Source organism: Polyergus mexicanus, unplaced genomic scaffold (assembly GCF_030449975.1).
Source record: "Polyergus mexicanus isolate NDT 795.1 unplaced genomic scaffold, iyPolMexi1.0 SCAF_3, whole genome shotgun sequence".
In the NCBI taxonomy this organism is placed as follows: Eukaryota; Metazoa; Arthropoda; class Insecta; order Hymenoptera; family Formicidae; genus Polyergus; species Polyergus mexicanus.
In genome coordinates this window covers 7,320,916-7,343,480 of record NW_027223323.1, presented here as the reverse complement: position 1 = coordinate 7,343,480, position 22,565 = coordinate 7,320,916, and the positions used below count along the sequence as shown (strand labels likewise).

General features: G+C 39.6%; 1 protein-coding gene across 2 annotated transcripts in view; it reads left to right on the top strand.

The window, feature by feature from the left end:
- The first annotated feature begins 870 nt into the window (after positions 1-870).
- Nlg-3 (neuroligin 3) overlaps positions 871-22,565 on the top strand; it is a 133,845-nt gene continuing 112,150 nt past the window's right edge. For both annotated transcript variants that reach the window (XM_070292611.1, XM_070292612.1), the window contains exon 1: positions 871-3,835. In XM_070292611.1, the coding sequence (XP_070148712.1) occupies positions 3,448-3,835 (388 nt within the window). In that variant the 5' untranslated portion in view covers positions 871-3,447. The remainder of the gene's footprint in view (positions 3,836-22,565) is intronic.

Below are 22,565 nucleotides of genomic sequence, written 5' to 3'. Positions count from 1 at the left end.
CTAATTTAGCGTATTGTTATTTATCGACAGCAACACTTACATCTCGCATTGATTTTTACTAATCACTAATTTGTGGGAAGAATTACAAAACTGACGAACTCTCGTTGACTCGTGCATTTTTTACAGTTAATTAATATATCAGATTGGAGAATCATATCAAAATTAACAAAATGATTTCCATGCACCGTTCTTTAAAATTATTATAGAAGTTGCCTCTCTCTCACACACAAACACACACACACACCCGATAATCACGCAATAAGCAAGATATGTTTTGCTCGAATTAATTTAACATTTGACAATATTTGTTATAAATTAAAAATAATAACAAGTACACAAATTATATAACCATAATTAAAAACAAATAATAATTAATAATAAATAATATAATAAATAAAATTTGCTTTATAATTTTGTTAAAATGACGATAGATTGGTGATACTACTATTTAATAATTAATAACGAGCAAAAAAATACGCAAAGAAATATAAAATCAGATATACAATAACAGTGTGTGGTCCCCCGCATCGTATTGATTGCTAAAATACATGGATCACTTTTAAATAATAGACTATAGGAGAATCCAATAGCGATGGATAATCCGCGCGTTCGGAAAGAAGAGATGTAGAGTTGAAAACACATGAGGGATCGCGGGGCATCCATAGCCGGAGGTACAGCGCGAGTCTCACAATCCCGGACTCGAACCAACAACTCTCGCCGGTCGGTGAGGGAGGATCGATCCCTCCTGCTTTATCGAGCACGCCGGGGTTGCACTTCCGCCCATATCCCGTGCTCAAGGGAGCGACGCATGCGCAGCCGGTGGCTAACGTCGTCGCCTGACGCCAGTCTGTCGGGGGTCGAAGTGTCGGCTACATCGGGTCGGTTGGTTTTCCTCGCATACAATCGCGGCGTCCCAGAGCGGCGCTCTCACCCTCTTTCGCGGTAATACCTGCGCGCCCACCCCTCTCGCGATCCCGTCACGCGAGATTTGTCGCGGTGCATCGACCAGGTTGTCGTCGACGAACGTGTAACGGTGCTAAAGGAAGGGTGGTAGTTTGCGAATCCGAGAGTGGAATGGGACGAGAGGGTTAGCTCGCCGAGGGAAGAAACGCGGGTCGGCAGAGGGAGGGAGAGGGTAGCACCGTTTCGCTCTTGGCTCGATCCTCGCTTACCATCTTTCCCGACGGATTTTTCGGTTGAGCCGCTTCGCGGGGGCGGCCGTGTATCTCTCCGCTTCTCCAGCAAGCGGGAACCTTCGTCCGGTTTCGCGCAGTTGGACGAAACTTGAAATTAGTTCGGCGCGTCCGATAAATCGGTGTTATCGGAAAACGATTTACCCTCCCCGACTTGACAAAGTTTGAAGAAATATACTCGCCGGGCTGGTTGGCCGGGGAGAAGAAAGCCGGTGGATGATCCTCGCGAAGGGGATCCTCTTACAATAGTGCTCGGTCCGCCGTGATGAAGGAACGATGATCGCGCGCGTAACTTTTCGAATCCAAGTGTTCAGTTGTGCCGTCGATCTCAGTGATCGATCGGAAAAGTGCGAATCTGACGGAGTAAACGACAGGGATGATCCTAATTTCTATTTCTGTCAACGAGTGTCCATCTAGGAAATTTGCCGTTGTGTCGTCAGCAGTGCGATTTTAATTCAATTAGAGATTAATCAAATATTCGAGCTGTTGACTTTGCAGCAATAGCATCGAGTCTCTTCGGGAAGATCTATGTATTTTCCACCAAAGGGATACTGGAAGACTTAAATACAAGAGCGACGCATTTCTCGAACGTATTTCTTGAGCAAAAAGCTGTGCTTCTTTTATTTCAACAACGACAGTGCGCGTGTTTTTGCGCCCTTCAAGCTAAACAGACGAAGCAGCTGAAGAATTTCCAATAGTATTTTTATCGACCATATAGAAAAATTGAAGATCTTTAACGCAAACAACAGTTCTACGCGCCACATGTTTTCATTGAAAATTGGAAAAATATCAGTTTCTTCTTTAGCCGCGACATTATTTTTCTCGGCGAATTAGCTTCGAAAAGAGATTGTTTGTTGAAAAATTGCATCGGCAAATGTTCCATATGGCCGGGAGATTAGTTCGATAAAATGCGACTCTTGTTAGCTTCAATCCGTCCAATAAAATATTGAGTGAGAAATTTTCTTGTATTTTTCTTCTTTCGCTTGCCAGAATGAAACAATGTTGTAAACATTCGAAGCGCGGCTTTCTTCCGATTATGATTAAAGCCGGCACCTTCTATCTTTTTCGATACATTAAGCGCGCCATCAGAAATGAGATTATCTTTGTATGAGAAGGACAAAAAAAGACAAGCGTAAACTTGCCTTTAACTTGGCGAACGAGCGGAGATAGAAATTCATCTAGACGATATTACTTTCATAAAAGTTTTGACGAGAAGATTCTGCTTCTAATCGGAAATTTCAACGATTAAAATATTAATATATCGGGAAAGAGTGCGAAATTACTTCAGTGACCGAGTGTGTGAATAGATAGCTCATTGATTGTTCCAATTAAAATCCAGTGGTAAACTTACAACGATCTCTCTTACGTGTAGAAAATCTACGTTTGTTCAATGAAGCGACAAAACGAGACGGTAAATTCGCAAACGGTTAATGTTTGCAACTCGATAACGAAGCAAATGATAATTAAGTTTAAAGGACAACAGGAATGTTTTTAACGAAGATATATTGATTGATCTTTACCATAGCGTCGATGAAATATCAACATTTCTACGACAATTCTAGTCGGACATCCAACTAAGCGTACGATTAAAAAGATTTAATACAGAGCAATTAAAATTTCCGCAACTCTTTTAGATGGTCGAAATAAAGGAAGATTTATAACTCGGAATGTTTTTTAGTCTATACAAGTTTCGCAGTCTTCCTTAGATCAATTGCATCGAAATAGATAATCGAGGACGTAATTTATTTTTTTCTGGATCATCTGAATGAAAAAAAAAAAATATATTGAATGGATCATGAAGAATCTACTGAATTTCATCGGCCGCATATGAATTATTCATGCTCGAGAAGGTTTAATTAAAAACAATAGTATTCCTCCGTTTTAAACTGTATTTTAAAATCATTGAAGAAAGATAGGACCAGGATATTTATTTTAAATAAAAGGTTTCAAAGAAGCTATTTTGTAAGATAAGAGCAACTTGTGTCAGCGCTTCTACTTTTTATCAAGATTACCTCCAATATATTGAGTCCAGCAAGATCTAACAGTCATCGAACTCCATCTCGAAGAAGATTGATGCATCCAGGAGGTGAATCGGCTTGCGAGAGCCGCGAGATGGACCAGCTCGCGTACGTCCGCACTTCCGGTGGCGGTTAAGAAAGGAAATTAATCGTGAAGCCAGGGAAGGCGGCATGAGAGCCGCAAGGAAGTGATCGGCGAAGGTGGTGACGCCGAAGACGTCGGTGATCGCGTCAAGATGACGTCACCGATCCTGGCGCTGCTCGGCTTGATTCTGGCGACCGCCGGCGCCGAGCTGAGCTCAAGGATCGTCAGGACTAAGTACGGCGAGTTGTCGGGCGTGATCGTTACCCTCGATCGGAATCTCGAGGGCGTCGAGGTGTTTCGCGGCGTGCCCTACGCCTCGCCGCCGATCGGCTCGTTACGCTTCATGCCGCCTGTCAGCGGCGCCCTTTGGTCCGGCGTGAAGGTCGCCGATAAGTTTGGACCCGTCTGTTCTCAAAAGCTACCCGAGATCAACGATAAGATGCCCAAGGGCAGGGCGGAGTATCTCAAGAGGCTGCTGCCCTACCTCAAGAACCAAAGCGAGGACTGCCTGTATCTCAACATTTATGCGCCGGTCCAAGGTAATCTCCTCTTCTGCTTTTTACGAAGCGAGAGAGTGAAAGCGACCGTTGAAATAATTGAATGTTTACGAAGGTATACGATTGTTTAATTAAGGGATTATTTTTCGAAGCACAAACAAATAAAAAAATGTATATTCTTAATAATATTTTTCTTAGTATCCGATAATATTAAACACACAATCTAAATTAAAAAGAGTTAGAATTATATTTTGTTAAATCTCAACAAGAGAGATATCGCTTTATTCGTCAAATGCATTTATTATTTATAAACCATATGCTCTAAAATGAAGATACGAGAAACAAATAAAATACCCTAGAATTCATTCATTAGCTTTGAAGCATTATCGGATCCAATGCACTTTGATACGCAACTAAATAGTAATCAAACTGTGGATTTAATTTTATTTTATTTTAAACGGCAAAATCAAACGAGCGCAAAAGGACTCGAAGGATAAGGTCCTATTATCGGTACACAATTTTCCGCGGAAACGGGTTCGATAAACGCGTCCATCCATAGACAGATAATCCTGCATTGGGCGTAGTTTATTTTCCAGATATCCAATTTACTTGTACAAATCGCAACGCGGGTCTCTCTCTTTTTATTCCGATCTCTGTAAACTTGTAATCAACACAATAGTAACAAACGCGAGGAGCGTTTGATATTGAGTCAAGTTGCAAATGCTCGCCGATCCCATTTTACGTCTCATTCGCCTTTAGCGCATTGGCAGGGAAAAAAAAATGCAGCTTGTGCCTCCAATTACCGTGCAATACACGATAATATACGGACGCTTATTTTGCGCAAAATATCACGATGATAATACCGTTTCCGACGATAGTTAATAATCTTCCTCTCTCTTGCCCGAATTGTGACGTAATTGAGGATTTTAAGATGCGATTTTAAGCGACACGTGAAGAATATACGTTTCGCTTTATTCTCGTAAAAGCGGAGATAATATAGCGCAGTTTCTAGCAAAAGTTAATAATTATCCTTTTCCAAGAATATCAACGTGAAATAAAAACTAAAATCTCTTTATATTTGACGTGGATAAAATTTTAACTGTAGGACTTTACGATATATACTATATGATGTTTCGAGATAGCTGCGTGCACTTGTCAAATATACAAAAATTACTATTACGTAAACACTTCTCTTATAACGGGATTAATTTGCGAAATCTCTGCGTCGTGAATGTCGTTAAATCGTAATCTCGTTAAATCGGCCAATTTATCTTGCGATATTTGAAGAAGAGGCTCGGGAGAAAAAAAGATGATGGGAATTCCTTTGTGCACTGTCTTTTCTCGTTTCTTCTGCATAGCAATTGTAGCCAAAGAAATCTATGTCGATTCTTCGTTCGCCTTTCATCGACGTTTCTTGATGACGAAAGCGCCTCATCATATTTCTCGCGAGCGGAAGAAGATGCATTAAACCCGTTAGGAGATACATCAAGCTCGCGCGCGAATCACTTTAATATCGGATAAATATAAAGCGAAGCATGTAGGATGAGTACGCTGATATAACTTGTGATGCACGTAAGTCTTAGTATCGCAAGTCTCAGTCTTGTTAGAGAGAAGATGGTTGACGTTATGTACTCTTTGAACAGCGGAAAAATCGAGAGATGAAAGAAAAAAGATAGCTATCCTTATTAATTTTTAAAATACGTAATTTGCGTTTAATTAAATTTTTAGATAAAAGTTATGTGTATAAAGTAACATAGCTTAGATAAAATAAAATAATGTAATTAGATAAAACGAAAGTAATAAAACTAAAGTTGATTAAAATGAAGCATACAAAGTATTGTAGAATGCGAAATAAAAAAAACTTACAATTCGCTATTGTAATACAAGGAAGGGAGGAGGAAGGGGGGATTTAAAAATATATATTTTCCTTTCTTTTTCTCATATAACATTTTTTACGAGAGTAGGAAACATATTCTGATAATACGGTCGGACACTTTTGCATTTTCTTTCCCTTGTAGAAAGCTTACATATAGCCCGAAGTACTGGCAAAGTTTTTCACCCGTGTATCGCAATGGCGGCTTGAGTATGCGTGGTGGTGCTACATGGTGGAAACTTAATAAGAAACTTTATAATCACCTCGTGCTTAGAGAGATTAAAGCTCGCGAGGCGTAACTTTCCGCGCGGACTTAAGTATCAAAACTAGATAATAGTTTCGAAGCCTAGGCAAGAGCCGATCAATCTATGCTATTGCGGAATCCAGACCTCAAGAATATAACATTGATTCAATTAATTCCGAGCCAAAGATCCGTCGTGTTCCGGTATCGGATATCGAGGAGGGAAAAATTTGCGCGCGCTTAGAAAATTGTCTGCCGGAAAGGGATGAAAATTTGCGAAAATCGGCATTCCCGAAATTTTGTACTATTTCAGGATAATAATTCAGCAACTCTCCATTGTCGCGCGGTCCAAACAAAGAATCCACGAAAGCGACCATTAATTTGCCGATTTGAATGGGAAGTGTTATTTTATAGCCTGCGTTCGTTTCCCATAAATCGCTTTGCAACCGCGGAATTCGCGCAATCCTCTCCATCCCACTCGTTGGTCCACCATCGCGATTTTCCTACATTATTTTCTGCACGCTAAACCGAAAAAAGGTTTTGTTGTGTTCCCAGTTATCCGATTTACGCTGCAAAGTTGATCCAGATTCAGAAATTTTGAAGAACGTAAACCGATGTTTTATATAAAATCCATCTCTTCTGATATTAATTAAATAATTATCCGATATTAATTTATTTTCCATTGATTTTATATTCTATTATTTTCATATATATTACTGTTTTATATTATCTCTTTATTATATTAATTCTAATCATATAATTATGATATCGAAAATTTGCGAATCGCATGGATTGAGATGGGTATTGATTATTACTGCGCTTTCGGGCCGTAAATCGGCAGCTGAAGGAAATCATGGTGTGAACACGTGACCCCGAGAACAATTGAAAAAGCTACATTAAACATGGCGGAGAATGATTTACCGGAGTTGAAGGGCAATCCTCCCGCGTGTTATCCCTTCTTTTCGCATACACTTCTCTATCTTTCTCTTTTATAAAATCTATTTCGATATTGAATGGCGAAAGCCTGCGGCGTATGTTTTCTCGTCCAAGTATCATGCGATCTTTTGCATTTCGATTATCGTTACCGCTCTTCCACGACTCGATAAATTTCCGAGGCAGATGAAAAAGCGCAGAAAATAGTTTACTGTATTTTTGCGATTTTAGAAATACACAAATTTTTTGTATGGAATATTATGTGCATATATTCGGTTTTTAATATTTTGCATGTAAAACATTCGTACATATTTTTTTATTTTCATTTTAAAACTATTGTATATGTGTGTGTATAGGATTTGGGTTTTTCTCATATAATTTATATTTTATATAATTTTATAAAATTATATTATTTTAATCAGGGTGAATTTACATCTTTTAGTAGAATTTAATAACACAGAAATTGCAAAAGACATAATTATACAAAAGCTAATTAAAATTTAATAAATAGTTGGATAAACAAATTCAGCGTATAATAAAAATATGTTTAATAAAAATAAACATGTTTATTATATCCTAAAGATATAAGTAAATATTGTTCAATGAATTTTAATTCGCGGTATAATAAAATTCGCTGTTGGTCACACACTGGTGACGTCGAAAGTCTCCAAGATTAGCACGATTAAATAATGCGATTAGAGATTTAGACGAGGTATGGTTTTTCGATTTCTTTCAAGCCAGATGTCGAAACGACTGATTCCAACTGTCACAATAAAGAAAAAATTCCAAATCGCGACAGATCAAGAACTGAGAAAATCGATATAAACATAAGATTTAAACCAGATAAAGACAACAATTTAATCTTTCGAGAGTTTATATTTTAATTGATACGCGAGAAACTCGATATAATTATTTAATTTATTAGAAAGAGATTTTTGTCCAAATCATACACAAATATATATATTTTAAATACATGATATATATTTAATTTTTAATTAGTAATATTATACTATAATATTGTATATCGTAGTATAATATTTAAAATTCACGATATCCATAATTTGGAAAACCTTTGTTTTTTACCGGATGGGAAAAATGTAGAGAAGTTAAGAGAAAAAATGAACATCTAATCTCGCAATATGTTATAGATAATTGAATATTAATTAGAATTTGCCTCTCCGACGCGCGATCGTACACGTTACATCGATATCCTGGAGCTGGGCTTTTAAACCTTATCGCGTGTAAACGATAATTATATGATCAACGCGGCGTAATCCGGTTATTAATTTAATTACAATCCCGCGCTAATTTCACGCCGCGCTGATCATTACACGGAACATAGATTTAACGAATCAATTCCCACGTGTAATTTTGCACAATGTGTGCGCTAATATGACCAAAAACTTGATCCGTCACAAATGCGATTTGATTCGTCCGGTCTCGTAACTTTGTGTGTATCGCGAAGTATCGTGATTATTATTTAATAATCATTACAAATAGCCGTTGAGTCTGTCTCGAATGCCCGCTGCCAGATCTCATTAAAATTACAATTTCCGGCTTTGAAAGGTTCCCCGGGCGCAAACTTTTGCCGCTGCAATTAACTTTAATTGCATCCCATTCAAAAGTTATTATAGACCGGCGATTATGCTATCGGAATTCCGTCTCTAAATTCCGAACAACCTGCTTAAGAATGAATCTTCAATTTCGCAATACCGCAGTATTAAATCTTTATTAATTCTGAATCGAATCGATAGAGCAATCCATTGAATCGATTTTAATTTTCACTTTATTCACCTTATTTCGCGAAAAATATACAATAACAGATCCAGTAACTTAAAATATTAGCAATGGAAAAATTCAAAGTATCTAGCGAGATGTCAAACATGGATAGAAAAATCGCATAAAAATCAATTAGATCGAGAAGTATTTTAAAAAATTCTGTCTGTCAAGAGTCTCTCTAGCGGTATGTTAATCAACGAGATATATTCAGGGTTAAAAAGTTGATATAAAGCGGCTCGATGATCCGGCGGAAGCGACGAAAATGAAGAGTCTCGCGGACTGCTTAATCAGACTGGGTTAGTGATGGAAATTAAGCGGGATTAGTAATGGTAATCGAGGAAGTATATCCTCGTCCGGAACTAATTCCGGTGCTTCTTCCATGCAAACTTCGCAAAACGAAGTGTATAGTTTCACTTATATATGTATATATATGTATATCGGGTGGTTACAAATTGCCACCGAGTATCGTGTGCCCTCGAGAAACTCCAAATCTATGACGTTGAGAGTCTCCGCGGTATAGAGTCCTTCGTCCTCCAAAGTTGCGCATTTTCCCTTCATAAAAGAATAAGTAGGGGAAATAAATCATCTCTAACTTTACGGCAGATAATAACCTACAAGTGAAATAAAAATGTGAGTCTAAAAAGTAGATATCGAATGACAAGTAATATCTTGGATCGAAAAGTCGCGGAAATAAAATTAATTCGTTAATAATCGTCGAAGGTTGAATTCCACAGTTTTTTTTAAGTACAAATTTAAAATATTATCAGGGACTCTGTCCAGTCAAAATCGAGGGAAAGATTATAGACGTGATAAAAAGTCGCGGGCTAAGAGAGGACACGGGAAATGAAATTTCAAAGGGATTCACAACGCGAGGAGGAGAGGCGAGTAAATCGAATTTGCGGCGGGCGTGACTGAGGAACGGAAACGAGCGGCTGCGAGGGATTGCGAGGGGGTGACGAAGGGGGTGGTGGAATTTCGCGCAACCGCGAAACGGCTCTTTCCGCGCGCGGACGATTCCGCGTGTTTGCACGCGCGTTGGCGAAAATTCAGCCGCGAAAATGCCCGGGAAAACTATAGTTGTTTGCGAGGGCCGGGCGCTCGCATTCCGTTTACTCTTCAGCAATGTCATTAACCCCTTCGTTCTCTCGCAAAGTGTACGCACTTCTAACGCTAACTTCGTAACGGCTGTCATGTCGGAATACAGACAAGAGCGAAACGTTTGATACATACGCAGTACGTTGTTCTTTTTCTTCTCTAGTTTCTCAAATTATTTAATTTACTCAATTCAATTTGTTGCATTTTAATTTTTAATTTTTAGTTGCATGTGTGATTCAGTTTTGTACTCTCTTAACCTGAACTAATAAAAATGTGAAACCGATTAAAGTAGTGACGCAAGATTTAATCACAGATCAATGAGTATTTATCGATCTTCAATAAAAACTACTTCCCTGTTTTGCGTCCTATTGATTATGGCAGTGAAGTTTTACTGAAGATTCAGTAATAATAAATCATATATTTGCAAGCTTTTAATATTTTTTTATTTATTTTGAATTACTATTTTTTAGTATATATAGACTACACATTTTTATACATATGGAATAAAATACGTAATAACTAGTATCCAAATTGTGAATTATTTATATATTAAATTTTTTATTATACTTTTGATAATGTGATAAATTCACAAAAAATGAATAAGACTTTTAGACAAAAACTCAGATATTTCTTTAAAAAAAATTATATATAAATATATATATATATAAATATATCATTGATTGAAACAACTAGTATTGCTAATTGATCCATTAAACGAGATTTCACTGAGTTAGAGTGCTATATTTATATCGTCAATGATTATTCGCTTTGCTTTTCAGTGACAATATATCGATTCCATTTTAAGAGAATACTAGTTTAAATTATACTTTATTTAGACGAGACAATTATCGCTTCTCGAAAATTGTTATCAACACGCGACGCAAAGTTGCCTTGTCGACGTAATCGACGATATCGCGAGAAATTGTCGCGCGTACGGTAAAGTTGAAGGAAAGACGTCGAGACGAGGAATTATCGAGAGATTAAGGTATCGCCTCGCATTGTTATTCCCCCGACTCCATCGCTCAAAGTACTTTGGAGGCGATTTCTGCCTCGAATCCAGCGACTCCATTTAAACTCGACCCCGCGAGTCTACGTCGGGGCTTCCCTTGCGCGAGCTATCAAATGCAATTGTATACTAGGGTCTTCTCTCTTTTATCGACAAAGAATACACTTTCAGAGGGGTATATCCAAATTTCGCCTTTAAAAAAATTTCAATCAAAACATGCAATCTAAAAAATTGCGACTTGTCGATGATATTATTTAGTTTTCATTGATTACCTTGATATTAATATCGAAATTTTATTGGAATATTTATATGCATGGATGTGTTGATATGCATACCGGGGAGCAATATTTCGTAAAATGCGCCTGTTTTTCCAATTGGAAAATTTACTAAATTTTTGCAACTATGGATACTATGCACTCCGCTTATATCCGCGTCAATTTGAATATTTATCCGTTCGAGGCTTTAAGCTTTTAGCCTCATGCTCGCATTTACAGGAAAGCTATTACGGGCCATTCGCCTACAATTCTGCAATTGACAGCTCCATCAGGAGGCTGCATCGGATGATTGGACCGTGGAGAGTCTTCTCAGCAGCTAGAGAGAGAGAGAGAGAGAGAGAGAGAGAACCCCGGTCGCGCTCAGTGCGACTAGTGAACTATTTTTTACGACTTTCGATCCTTCCTTCAAGCTCCTCTTTTTCTTCGACATTTGACGGGTTACCGACGCGCAGTTTAGCTCTGTGTAATAGTGAAAGAACGATCATTTGATCGGTATTTTTAATATCATCAGCTCTCGGCGAGCTTATCTTAATTTCTCGCACCGCGAGAATTACGCTTGCGATCCGCAATGACAGAATCCAAAAGAATTGAGATTCACATGGCACGATTATAAATTTCATTAAATGGATAATTATATGAATATTATCTGTACAATTAAACGAGATGTAAGAGCCTCCGTTAAATGGCTAGGCAAAATAATTTAGATGGCTCTCGCGTAAATAAGTTGACAGACGTATAATTTGGCGGGATGAAAAGGCATTCGCGATTCGATTATCCGCGACGTGATGCAGTTCGCCAAGCTCGGCGGCCGAAGCTAAATGCAAATTTCGCAACTTATGACGTTCAGCGGGCGTAATCTCGTTGCGCGAACTGTAACGTTGCATAACTTGGACGCTTGACGAACGTGAGTCACGTTTCATTGCGCAACAATGGTCACCGGCCTGCGTTATCGGAAGCTTTTTAATTACGTTGCAAATTGCCGGCGAAATCAATTATGTGTCTCATTTACCTAGTTTGTCTCCCGTGAACCGTCAATCGGATTGTGTATTCGATACGAATGCGTCCGATCGCGACGCGAGCGGCGTTCATTCAACCGAAATTTCCGAATTGTCCTCGTAGAACGAGACATATGTTGTAAGTCACGTTCGTTCGTTTCGGGAGGCGAGAAATTTAAGTTGAATCTTTTTTCGAAGATAATTTTTCAGATGCAGAATACCTTTACTTTTTAATTTCGTAACCCAATCTTTTCTTTAATCAATGTTTGATTGAGCGTCGTGTTTCCGACATGTCTTTTTACAAGATTCATCATTAATTTTTATAAACAGTGGACTCTGATTTAAATTTTAATGTAGGAAGCTCTTCAAAATAATGCAATATTTCGTTATAACTTTTTAATGATGTTATGGGAAGTAGCTTTTTCTCATTTCCAACGTATCTCTACTTCATTTTTTAATTTTTATTACTCGGAATCTCGTTAATAACAGTAATGTGCGATAGCGCATGCGAAACTTTTTCAGAAATCAGCGTTCCGGAAAAAAATGAAACACAGAAATATTATGATAAAGCAGAGTAATATAATGCAGAAAATTTCCAATCAAAAGATGTAGAAATAAGAAAGTTTCAAAAAGCAAACGAAATTTGCGGGAATATGTGGCCACTTGATGATGAGAATCGACCATGGATTTTTAGAAGAATTTTAACGGAAACGACAGGTCTCTCGTCTCTACGTAAAAAGTTTAAATGGCGGATAAAAAAAGTTGAAACGCGTGGTAGAAATTGCTTGTTACGTGTACAGGCGCATACGACAGTAGTGGCTGCATTTATATAGCCCGCCGGACACTAAAAGTAATAACGACTTTTCCTAACTATGTCCTTCTGTCGGGCATTCCTACGTATATGATATCTTGCAACATCCCCTACGAAATCCAGAGAATCTAATCTCGAAAATCCCTCTCAAAAAATCCCAGCTTTGAACTTTGACGATCTCTCACCTGTAACTAACCAATTTATCGTTATTTGGTTTAGAGCGACGGAGAGCAACGATCTGCATAGAATCTAATAGAATCTAATAGAGAGCGTTTGTCGATCGTTCATTGAAAATTAATGAAATTGCCGTCGCGATACCATGGCTGGGGGATCACAAACTCCTTTAGAACTTTGAGGTCTCGCTGCTGCTAATTAATTGCAAATATTGTATTTTGCTTCCATCAAGTCAGATGGTATTATATATCATGTGTAGAGACGTAATTTGCTCTCTTCCTCTCTCTCTTTATGTCGCGAACTTAGAAACAGCAAACTGCTCCTCAAAATATTATATTATATCAAGAAAGCTTTCAAATTATTGTTTAAATTATTCGTTAAAATTCTTCCCGCCTTTTCTGAAAATAGTACGAAGATAGAGGAAAGATTTTACTATTACTTTCTTTTTTGCGAGAGAAAAAAAAGATTTGTCTCCAAAATGTAAAGATTTATTCCAGTAAGAACTGTTCAAAACTCGAAAGAATCAAGGCAATTCCGAGTTTAGGAAATACACGGACCCTCGGATCTTTAGCTAAATGGGAATGAGAATAGACGTGGTTGGATATCGATGAAAGAAGTACAACCAACCCTTGTCCAATAGACGGTCTCTCTCTCTCTCTCTCTCTCTCTCTCTCCTTAGGAATTCTGGAGACCTCGGCATCGGCACGAATCCCTTTAATCCCGCGGCGGAAAATACACGCAAACTTCGTGGCCGGACGGATTGCGTATTCACGTAATTCTTCGATCGAGAGAAAAGAAATTGCATTTAAATGGGCCATGCAAATCTACGAGGGGTCGACGAAAGAGGGGGAAAAAGAGAGAGAGAGGAGGTGGAAGGGTGTGCAGATCGGCGCACCCTACGTCGTCAACCACGTGCCCCTCAACCGCCACCGCATTACGTGCACGAGAGAATCTTGTTATGCTAATACGCGGCAACATTCCGCGGCTCTAACAGTCTGGCGTGCGGAAAACGAGTCGCCGATTTTTGCGAAGGATCGCGAGAAAGATGGCGGTCGTCTCTATTGATCGCGCCGCGACGACGCTTGCCTCGTAAACGACGATGTCGAAATAATGGAGGAATTATTTTTCGACGTACACGTGTAACTTTCACATTTCTTACGCTTATACGTAAAAGTTAAACGACTGAAAATATATCCAATTAAAATTACTAACACACTATAGAAAAACAAGTATATAAATATTAATTAATTTATTTGAAAAAGTTGGATTAACTGATATCAGATATTACAGACAAGATAAATCGATCGCGACTCATTTTTAATAAAAAAATAAACGCACTTTTTCGAGATTCGTAAGTTTCTGAAAAATGCGACTTAACTATTAAATTATTAAAGCTCGAAAATATTCGTGGTGACTTTATTTGTGCCCCGGATATAAAGATCTTACTCTCTGTGGGTCCTTTTGCGGGGATGGCGTCGCCGCTTAACGCCGACATAATTATTTTCAGTACGGGCCACCCCCGCGGTCATATAAAACGTCAGCGCCAGCATGCGCGAAGCATGCTACCTACCTTCAAAAAGGTGGGAGAGTGAGGAGAGGTGAGAGGGGGAAAACGGTAGAAATCCGGGAGGGTGGAATAAGGAACGACGAAGGTCCTGGAAGAAGGTCTCGTGCCGCGGGCGGTAAAAAATTTCTTTCTCCCATTCTCTCATCCACCTTGTGTATCCCCTTCCTCCCTCTTCCCTTTTCTCTCCCTCACTTTGCCCTCCTCCTCTCGGTCTTCTCGTCTCATTTTCATTCTTGTATTCGGTCTTCACCCCCGGAACTCTTGGGAGGAGACTTTTTTAATGAGTGTTCGCGGCTTAAAGGGGGAGAGGACGAAAAAGAAGTGGAGGAGTGGAGCGCACTAAGGGAATAGGAGCCATTAGAGAGAACATGATCCTTTTTTCTTTCCCCTCTCTCCCACTTACTCTCTCTCTTTCTCTCTCTCTCTCTCTCTCTCTCTCTATACCTAGCCATCCTAGTGCGCCAACTAAGCGTAATTCACAAACTTTTGTCGGATTAAAAATGTTCGTCGGACCGTCATGGCTAGTGATCTCTGTCCTCGTTCATCATCATGTGATTTAGTCGCCAAAAGTCATTCTTTCTTCCTTTTCATAAAACTCTCTTTTATTAATTTAAAAATATATATCTCACACATATCGCGAAAAATCGACAAACCGACAAAATTTAACAGATATTGAAATAAAAATAAAATATTAATAAAGATGAGAAAACAAATTATGTTAATTGAAAATTTTGGAAGATTGGTATTCTTATCTTCTTTAAAATGTCAGGAAAGATAGCCGTCTGATGATTGCCATTATACAAGAAAAGGGTACGCGGGAGACTTGACGACGCGATAATTACCGACAAGCGTACAGGGTGCAGCGTATACTCTCGGCCAAAGATTGTAGCAGGAACAATGTCTGTACTGCTAGGGCGAGTCACCATTTTTCGTTAATTTCGTGAGAGAAAAAGCCATGTCCAGCTTAAAAGGGATGTAATAAAGGTAATCAGCTTTACGTTCTCATTGTCTCGTCCTCTAACGAGATAACGAGAACAATCTTATCGTCCCTGCAACAAGATACGCTGTTTCTTTGAAGACCAAAAGGGGGAATATTGATATGTAAAAGAAAAGTATTTAACAAGAAGAGAAGTAAAAAAATGTCGGAATGGACATCTCTCTCTAATAACTCTCTTTACGAAAAGACGATCTGACGTTCCGGAAGGGTTGACTTTCAGGTTAAAGAGCTGAAACAATAAGGGAAGGAAGAAAGGACATTTCCGCGAATTGGGTGCGGAGCGATCGACATGCTCCCTCTAATCGTCTTTGGAACTTCAGGAATGAAGTGCCGAGCCGCGGATTAAGTGAGATTCTGTGCCCGGAGCTAGGAGACGAAGTGAAAGAAAGGGAGGTCGAATACGGGGTAATCGGGGGCGTAACCCCTGTAAAGCGGCGGCGACGGGAATGCGTCGGAGTGAGGATAGGGAGGTGAGAGGGTGAGGAGGGAGAAGGCCGGGGAACTGTATTCCGGCACAAGTTACTAGATCCTCCTGAAAACGACAATCACGGACGTAGCCATGGAGAGCTGACGGGGCAGAGAGATTGCTTTACTCCCCAGATTTTCCTATTTCGCGTGAAACAGTCATCGCCGGATACGAGCACGGGATCGTCAACGGTTGGGGAGGGAGGACGGGGGAGGGGGGGGGTCACAATGCAAAATCGCCCAAAGATATCGAGAGTCGCGAGACGCCGCGATGAATAATAGACAGCAAGCTGCATGTATAGCTTTCGTAGCTTGACAGCGAGAGGCGAGCGACAAGTAATGGAGCGAGAAAAAGGGATGAATTTAATCGAAATTACAAATACGCGCGTCCAATATTTCCGCTCGCCCTGAATATTGAAAGTCCGAAATATCGACGTTTTTAGAATCTAATAAGATCGAAATGCTTCGAACGACAATAAATGCTAAAGAGAAATAGTTGCGTAATTTCTTGGATTTTTTTTTTTATAACGGATAAATGTTTTCTCTTTCTCTTAAAGTTTTTAAAGTTGATAATTCTTGACAAATTTTACGACTGAGAATAAAAATATCAATAAACTTGTCTTAATGAAGGCTCTCGATATCCTGGAAATTTGCGTGTGAAAGTGAACACCGAACTGGAAAATCTGCAATGATTTCTGTAAATCTAAGTCGTGAGAATCTCGAGGGGAATCGGGAATACATGAATTCGAAAACTTCGTGATCTAAGATGACGCGTTTCCGAGACGATGATGAATAATAGACAGGAACCTAGTACAATTGCAACGAAATAGAGAGAGAGTAATGTAGAGTACGAGATGGTGGGGACGATTAAATTAGTTGACGTAACGGAAGATTGTTGCACCTCTCGGCAAAAGCTCCTGCAGATACTTAACAGAGGAGAACTATATTCCAGGATTTCCATTATGTTGCGCTGCAAAATAGCTTTTCTCGAAGTTGCCGGGGGAACAATACGCAGACCTCCGACAATACCTTACAATACGTAAATTTGCGCTTCCTGTGGGTGAAATCGAAATCGAAAATCGCAGCTTTTGCGTATACGACTCGCGAATGCGAGAAAGATTCTCGCAATTCAAAATTTCAAGAACTGCATTCTACGATCAATAATCCGAGAATATTTTCTATATTGTGTTTCAATAAAGACTCGTTACTATTATAGACAAATTATATTTGACATATTTAAATTTAACTGAACATTATCTAATAGAGCATTCAAAAAACGCATCTGGGTCAACAAGTTCCGTCAGTGGCGTTTTCCCGCGGGCCTCGTAAAACAAAGGACATAATCCGAGGATGCAGTTGTTGGAAGATGAGAGAGAGAGACAGAGACAGAGAGAGAGAGAGAGAGAGAGAGAGAGAGAGAACCGAGGGGGCAAAAGAGTCGACTCCTTGGAGGATCGGCATTAAGCAGAAACCCGGGCACGACCGTGATCGGGTCCTCTGCCAGGACCTGTCCTTGTTTTCTTACCTTATGCAAGATTAATCGGCCTTGCGCGGATTAAATGAATTTTTCATCGGGATCGCGATCCCCCCGCAGGATCTTGACAGAGTGGATCAAATCACCCAACTTTTCTGAGGTATAAATCGCGAATCGTGTTCGCTCACATTCTTTTATCGCATCGCGATAACAAGCCTGGTTTCCAGATTCGCGAAGTCTTTTTGTTTCTTGAGACGAGAGAGCAGAACCGTAAAGAGATTCTTTGTAACTTGTCACAGGATTCGCTTCCTTTGAAAACTGATGTTTGATTTCGGATTGATAAGATTTGAATAAAAATCGTAATAATAAAAGAATATCAAAGAAAAAATATATAATTAATAAATAAAATAATAATGAAAATAATACTGTCTTGAGGCGATAAAATTTAGCGACGACATAATTGAAATCAGCTGATTGAAATGAAAAAGAAAACAATGGAAATATAATCTCTCGCGTGTTATATTTTTATCATTTTTCAAGAATTTTCGTCGTTTCTCTCTTTATTCTTTCTATTATTATATTATTTTTAATTATATATCTTTTTATTATTCTTTTCTTATCGGGATTCTTAAAATAATTGCCAATTTGAAATTATTCCAACCACTGTTTACTTTCTTCTATTAAACCTGTCCCTTCCATAAGTACTCACATACGATTAATCTCCTCCCTAAAGATTTTTGTTCATACGAGTGGTAATCCTTAGGGCGCAAGAACGCGCGCGACCTTGCACTCAGGAAGACTGTGCAAAGCGGTAGAAGGGAAGTTGCGCATTATGCAGAATAAAGGAGAAACAAGAGGGTAACGTCAGATACACTTAGCGTCGGAACTTTTTGCCGGCGGGACTCTCAGGCCATCCTTCTTCGCGGCGGGAAGGAAGGGGATGACGAGGGGATGGCGAGGGGAAGAGGAGACAAATCCAGAGGCGGGATTTAAAACGTTCTCAGGGAGCGTGTAAAACAGGGACGACAACGGCAGAGCCGCGACCGCGCGGCGACACAAAGTGGACCGGGTAAAATTATTTCGGTGAACCCGCAGAAAATTATTCCGGACATTCTTCATATCGTGAGAGAAAAATGTTCACCCTCTCGGCGACTTCTTCCGCATCCTGGTCCCTCGCCCACCTTCCTCCTCCCCGGCCGCGGCCGCGCTCCTCCATTTGTCAGATTACCAAAAGAATCCTCGAACACCGACGATTATGGGGAAGAGAAATTGAATGTTGATAGATGAGAATCGATGATGATCGAATGAACGATACGATGCTCTCCGATAATTCTTGAGATGGTCCTCTTGGCGATATTATTACGTAAAATGCCTTTTCGAAGATACTTTTTTCATGTCACGCTCCTGAAAAGTCAAGTTTTCAATACTTTGCATTCTAATTTAATGGATCGTCAATTCTTTCAATTTTTATCAATTTTCTATCTAATAGATTGAACCCTTTCTATTAATCGCTCAAATCTTTTAGCATCTTTATGTTTTCGAAAAGTTTCTTTCTCACAATTTATCTCTTTTGAAATATAAAGATTATCTTTGTTTTCTATAGATCTTATAATTAGCTCTTTCATTCTTAAATTCTTAGACGGTCTTTTTAAATTTTCTTGCAACTTTTTAAATTTTTTTCTGACTCTCATAAATACTTGATTACACTAAACATAAATATCATCTGACGCTTATACCCTCTTAATTTACCGCATCTCTCTTTCCTCCTCTTCAGGATCGACTCGGAATCTCTTTGTAGATGCCAGAGTCAATCCACGTAGTGTCCATCTCGGGGATAGATAGAACAAAGAAAAAGATTCCAATCTCACCCAAGTGAGATCATGGAATTATTCGATAGCCGCGAATTTGTTAAACGGTCGTTCACACGCCGGGTGCAGCCTCGCCAGGGATTCGCCCAGGTTTTCGCTCGAATTATGAGAACTATATATTCGTCGTCGCGAGTCACAACCGTCGATCTAACGATCTCCAAATTCGCTGGCTCCCCCGGGGGTTCGCGGGCGAAGTGGCTTGGCTTTTGTCCGGCTTTTGTCGGCGCCGGATCGATCATCTATAAACGGCTTCTCTCGCTCAACCTACGCGCGCTCCATCGAAGCCGCGTCGCGTTTGCGTCCGCAGATCGGACGCGATGTATCGATTACTTCGTCCCACTGAACACGATGCTGCCGCGGATTATGGTACTTGAACGATTTCTTCGAAGCGTACTTGCTTTGTGAGAGTGAAGAGGATTCTTTTCGTCTTCTCTCTTCCAGCTGCTATACATCTTATATATATATATAAGTAGTTCAGGGTCATACATTTCCGACCCGTGCGGATGGTTAAGTACAGATAATGATCGCATTTGTCATGTGAAAAAGTTACAGATATTCGAGAAAGTATTAAAAATTGTTGATTGATGTCGATCGGTTTTGCAAATTGACGGAAAGAGGGACTTTGCGATACGATACGTCAATTTAGCATGTTCTTTTTTTTTTACTGCATTTTTTTGCTTTTATTTGTGGATAAATGCAGTATCAGCTGATGTCACGTCTGGTATACACGACGAGATGGACGCGAGATGGACGAGGAGGAGAGAAAGAGGGTGATTTCGAGGGCGATCCAATATTGACTATTGCCCAATGAGAGGGGGTGCGGCGCGCTAGACATCAAACGAATCCATTCGCGAACAAGATTCTCTCGTTCGCATCTACGCTTTTATCCGCGTATCTCGAACCGTCCATAGGAAAACATATAAAACGAACGGACATACTTTAGAAGAGGATGACGTTGGGTTTTTTTTTTTTTGGAAAAAGGATCAGCGGGAACCGGCGAATACGAAAAATGCTTCAGAAAGATCAGAGTTGCAAGTCAAAACTGCAAGAGTTGAAAATCAGTAAAATTGCGAGCCCGAAACGCTGAAAATTGATGAAAATGTCAAAAGACAAATCTTTGAATCTTTGCGAAGATGAACCATTGAAGCATTAAGATTCGAGAAGTTAAATATTTACGAAAATTGTGTGGCATGAGAAGAAGCAAATAAAAAATTCTAAAAGTTCAAAGAAAAAATACACGGACTCTCTCATCTTCCAAACTTTAATACCAAAAATTTGTATTCGTTCGTTCGTTCGCTCCGCATATATCAGCTTCTAGGAACACGCACGGACAGACGGCCCATTGTCGGTAGTGGATTATTTAAACAAATGCGCTCTCGTTAACGACGTCGGAAATGTCGCGAGCAGTTACGAGCCGCGTTTACATTAGTTAGTTGTCAGATGGTACGGACAGAGGCTAGATGGAAGTAATTTATGGAGGGGAATAAAGCCGGAACACGCTCGACAGACTCTCGACTGATCAACAACGTTATAAACAATTACAGGCATTGATTGCAGGCGCCAAGATCGATGGACGATTCTCGGTAAGATTTATGATAGGATTTTTCGATGTGCCTTATCCCGTGATCCCAAATCAGTCTCGCTCTCTTTCAATCGACGGGATCGATTGTCCTTGACATAAAAAAAAAGAAAGAAACGCTCTAGCGAAGAAGAGTAAATTAAAGTATTCGTTGCGGCTTAAAGCGATCCGTTTTATCCGAGGTTTCCCGATGGGAAAAGAATTAATTACAAATATTACAAATTTTGGCGGTATTTGGTGACGAGGACGCGAAAGAAATTCCTGTCGGATTTATCACAAAATAAATGCGGGGAATTCGTAGCGGAATTATTGCGCGCGTTTCACGTGTCACGCTTCCGCCAACGTGTCCGGTATGGATTGATTGGTCGGCGGTTTAATTAATGAACGATCGCGATACGATGAGCGGGGTGCAATCATTCCAGGAGAAAAAGCGAGCCCGCCCGCTCGATGTTGTACGATAATTGATGACGCTGACAGAAAATTGATAATTCATTGTTCACGTCCGGCCGGAGCGAATAGATGGGCCGCGTCAGCGAAATAACAGAAATCACGTCGCGACGTTCGAGATTCGCAGTTTTGTTCGACAATTGCACCCGCGGCCGCCTGGAAAGAGAGACAAAACTAAAGCTAAGACTCTACCAAGTAATTCTTCCTACGGACAAACGTTTTCGAATCTCAATCGATTCCACATTAAATTTAAATATTTATTTTTTTTTTTACAATAGATTACACTTTAATATTTTTTTAGATCTTTCGCTTTTAACATTGTTTCGATATTCGCTATATTTAACGACCAATAAACTCTCGGATTCTTCTTTAGAGGAATCCGGACAGTTTCAAGTTTAAGTTGATCTTTGGGATTTGGAAGTCTCGAATCTATCTTTGCTTTGGTTTCTGGAAACGTATAGGTAGATCCACGGTTCCACGGAATAACCGAATAGCAAATATAATCAGATATAAACGTACTTGTCAAGATAACCGTGTAATAGTTTAAGCAGGGATACTCGAACGCGATCAACGGTGAGTTTAAGGTTGAAATTTATGAAGTTATTTAACGATGTGTCCGGTCTTTGGGACATATTGACTTTGAGAACCGCTGGACATTCGCGAATACCCGTTTCCATTGCTAATAGACCGGTGTATCCGGCGCACAATACTGGTCTTTCATGCCGGGCTTACGTAGGACTTACTACTTGCGAGTTCGCCAATATTGTCGTAAGTTATTAACGAATTTACCAAGCACGAGATGAAACAGCTAACGTGTACTTAAGTTGTTAAAAGTTTTCAAGATAGAATACACTTGACTAAATTTGTAAAATAAAACGTTATATCTGCGAAAGAAAAAGCCTAACGGAAGATTAAACGCGCAAAACGCGACAATGTAAATTGACATTAACGAATAGGATAGAGCGAGAGTTATTGAAATAGAAACTCTAGTCGATCCTTAAATTTCTCTATCGGGGAAACCACGCGAAAAGTCATCTTTTATGATCTCGCACAACCGGTTCTCCAACTTCTCTTCAATTCTCATCCTCCGCGAACGGACCCCAACACGTTATACGACTTGAAAAAGTGTCGTGCAACTGTAACGCTTATCGTCCTGGTAACTTTCTCTCGCGAGAATTGCGCTATCTAACCCT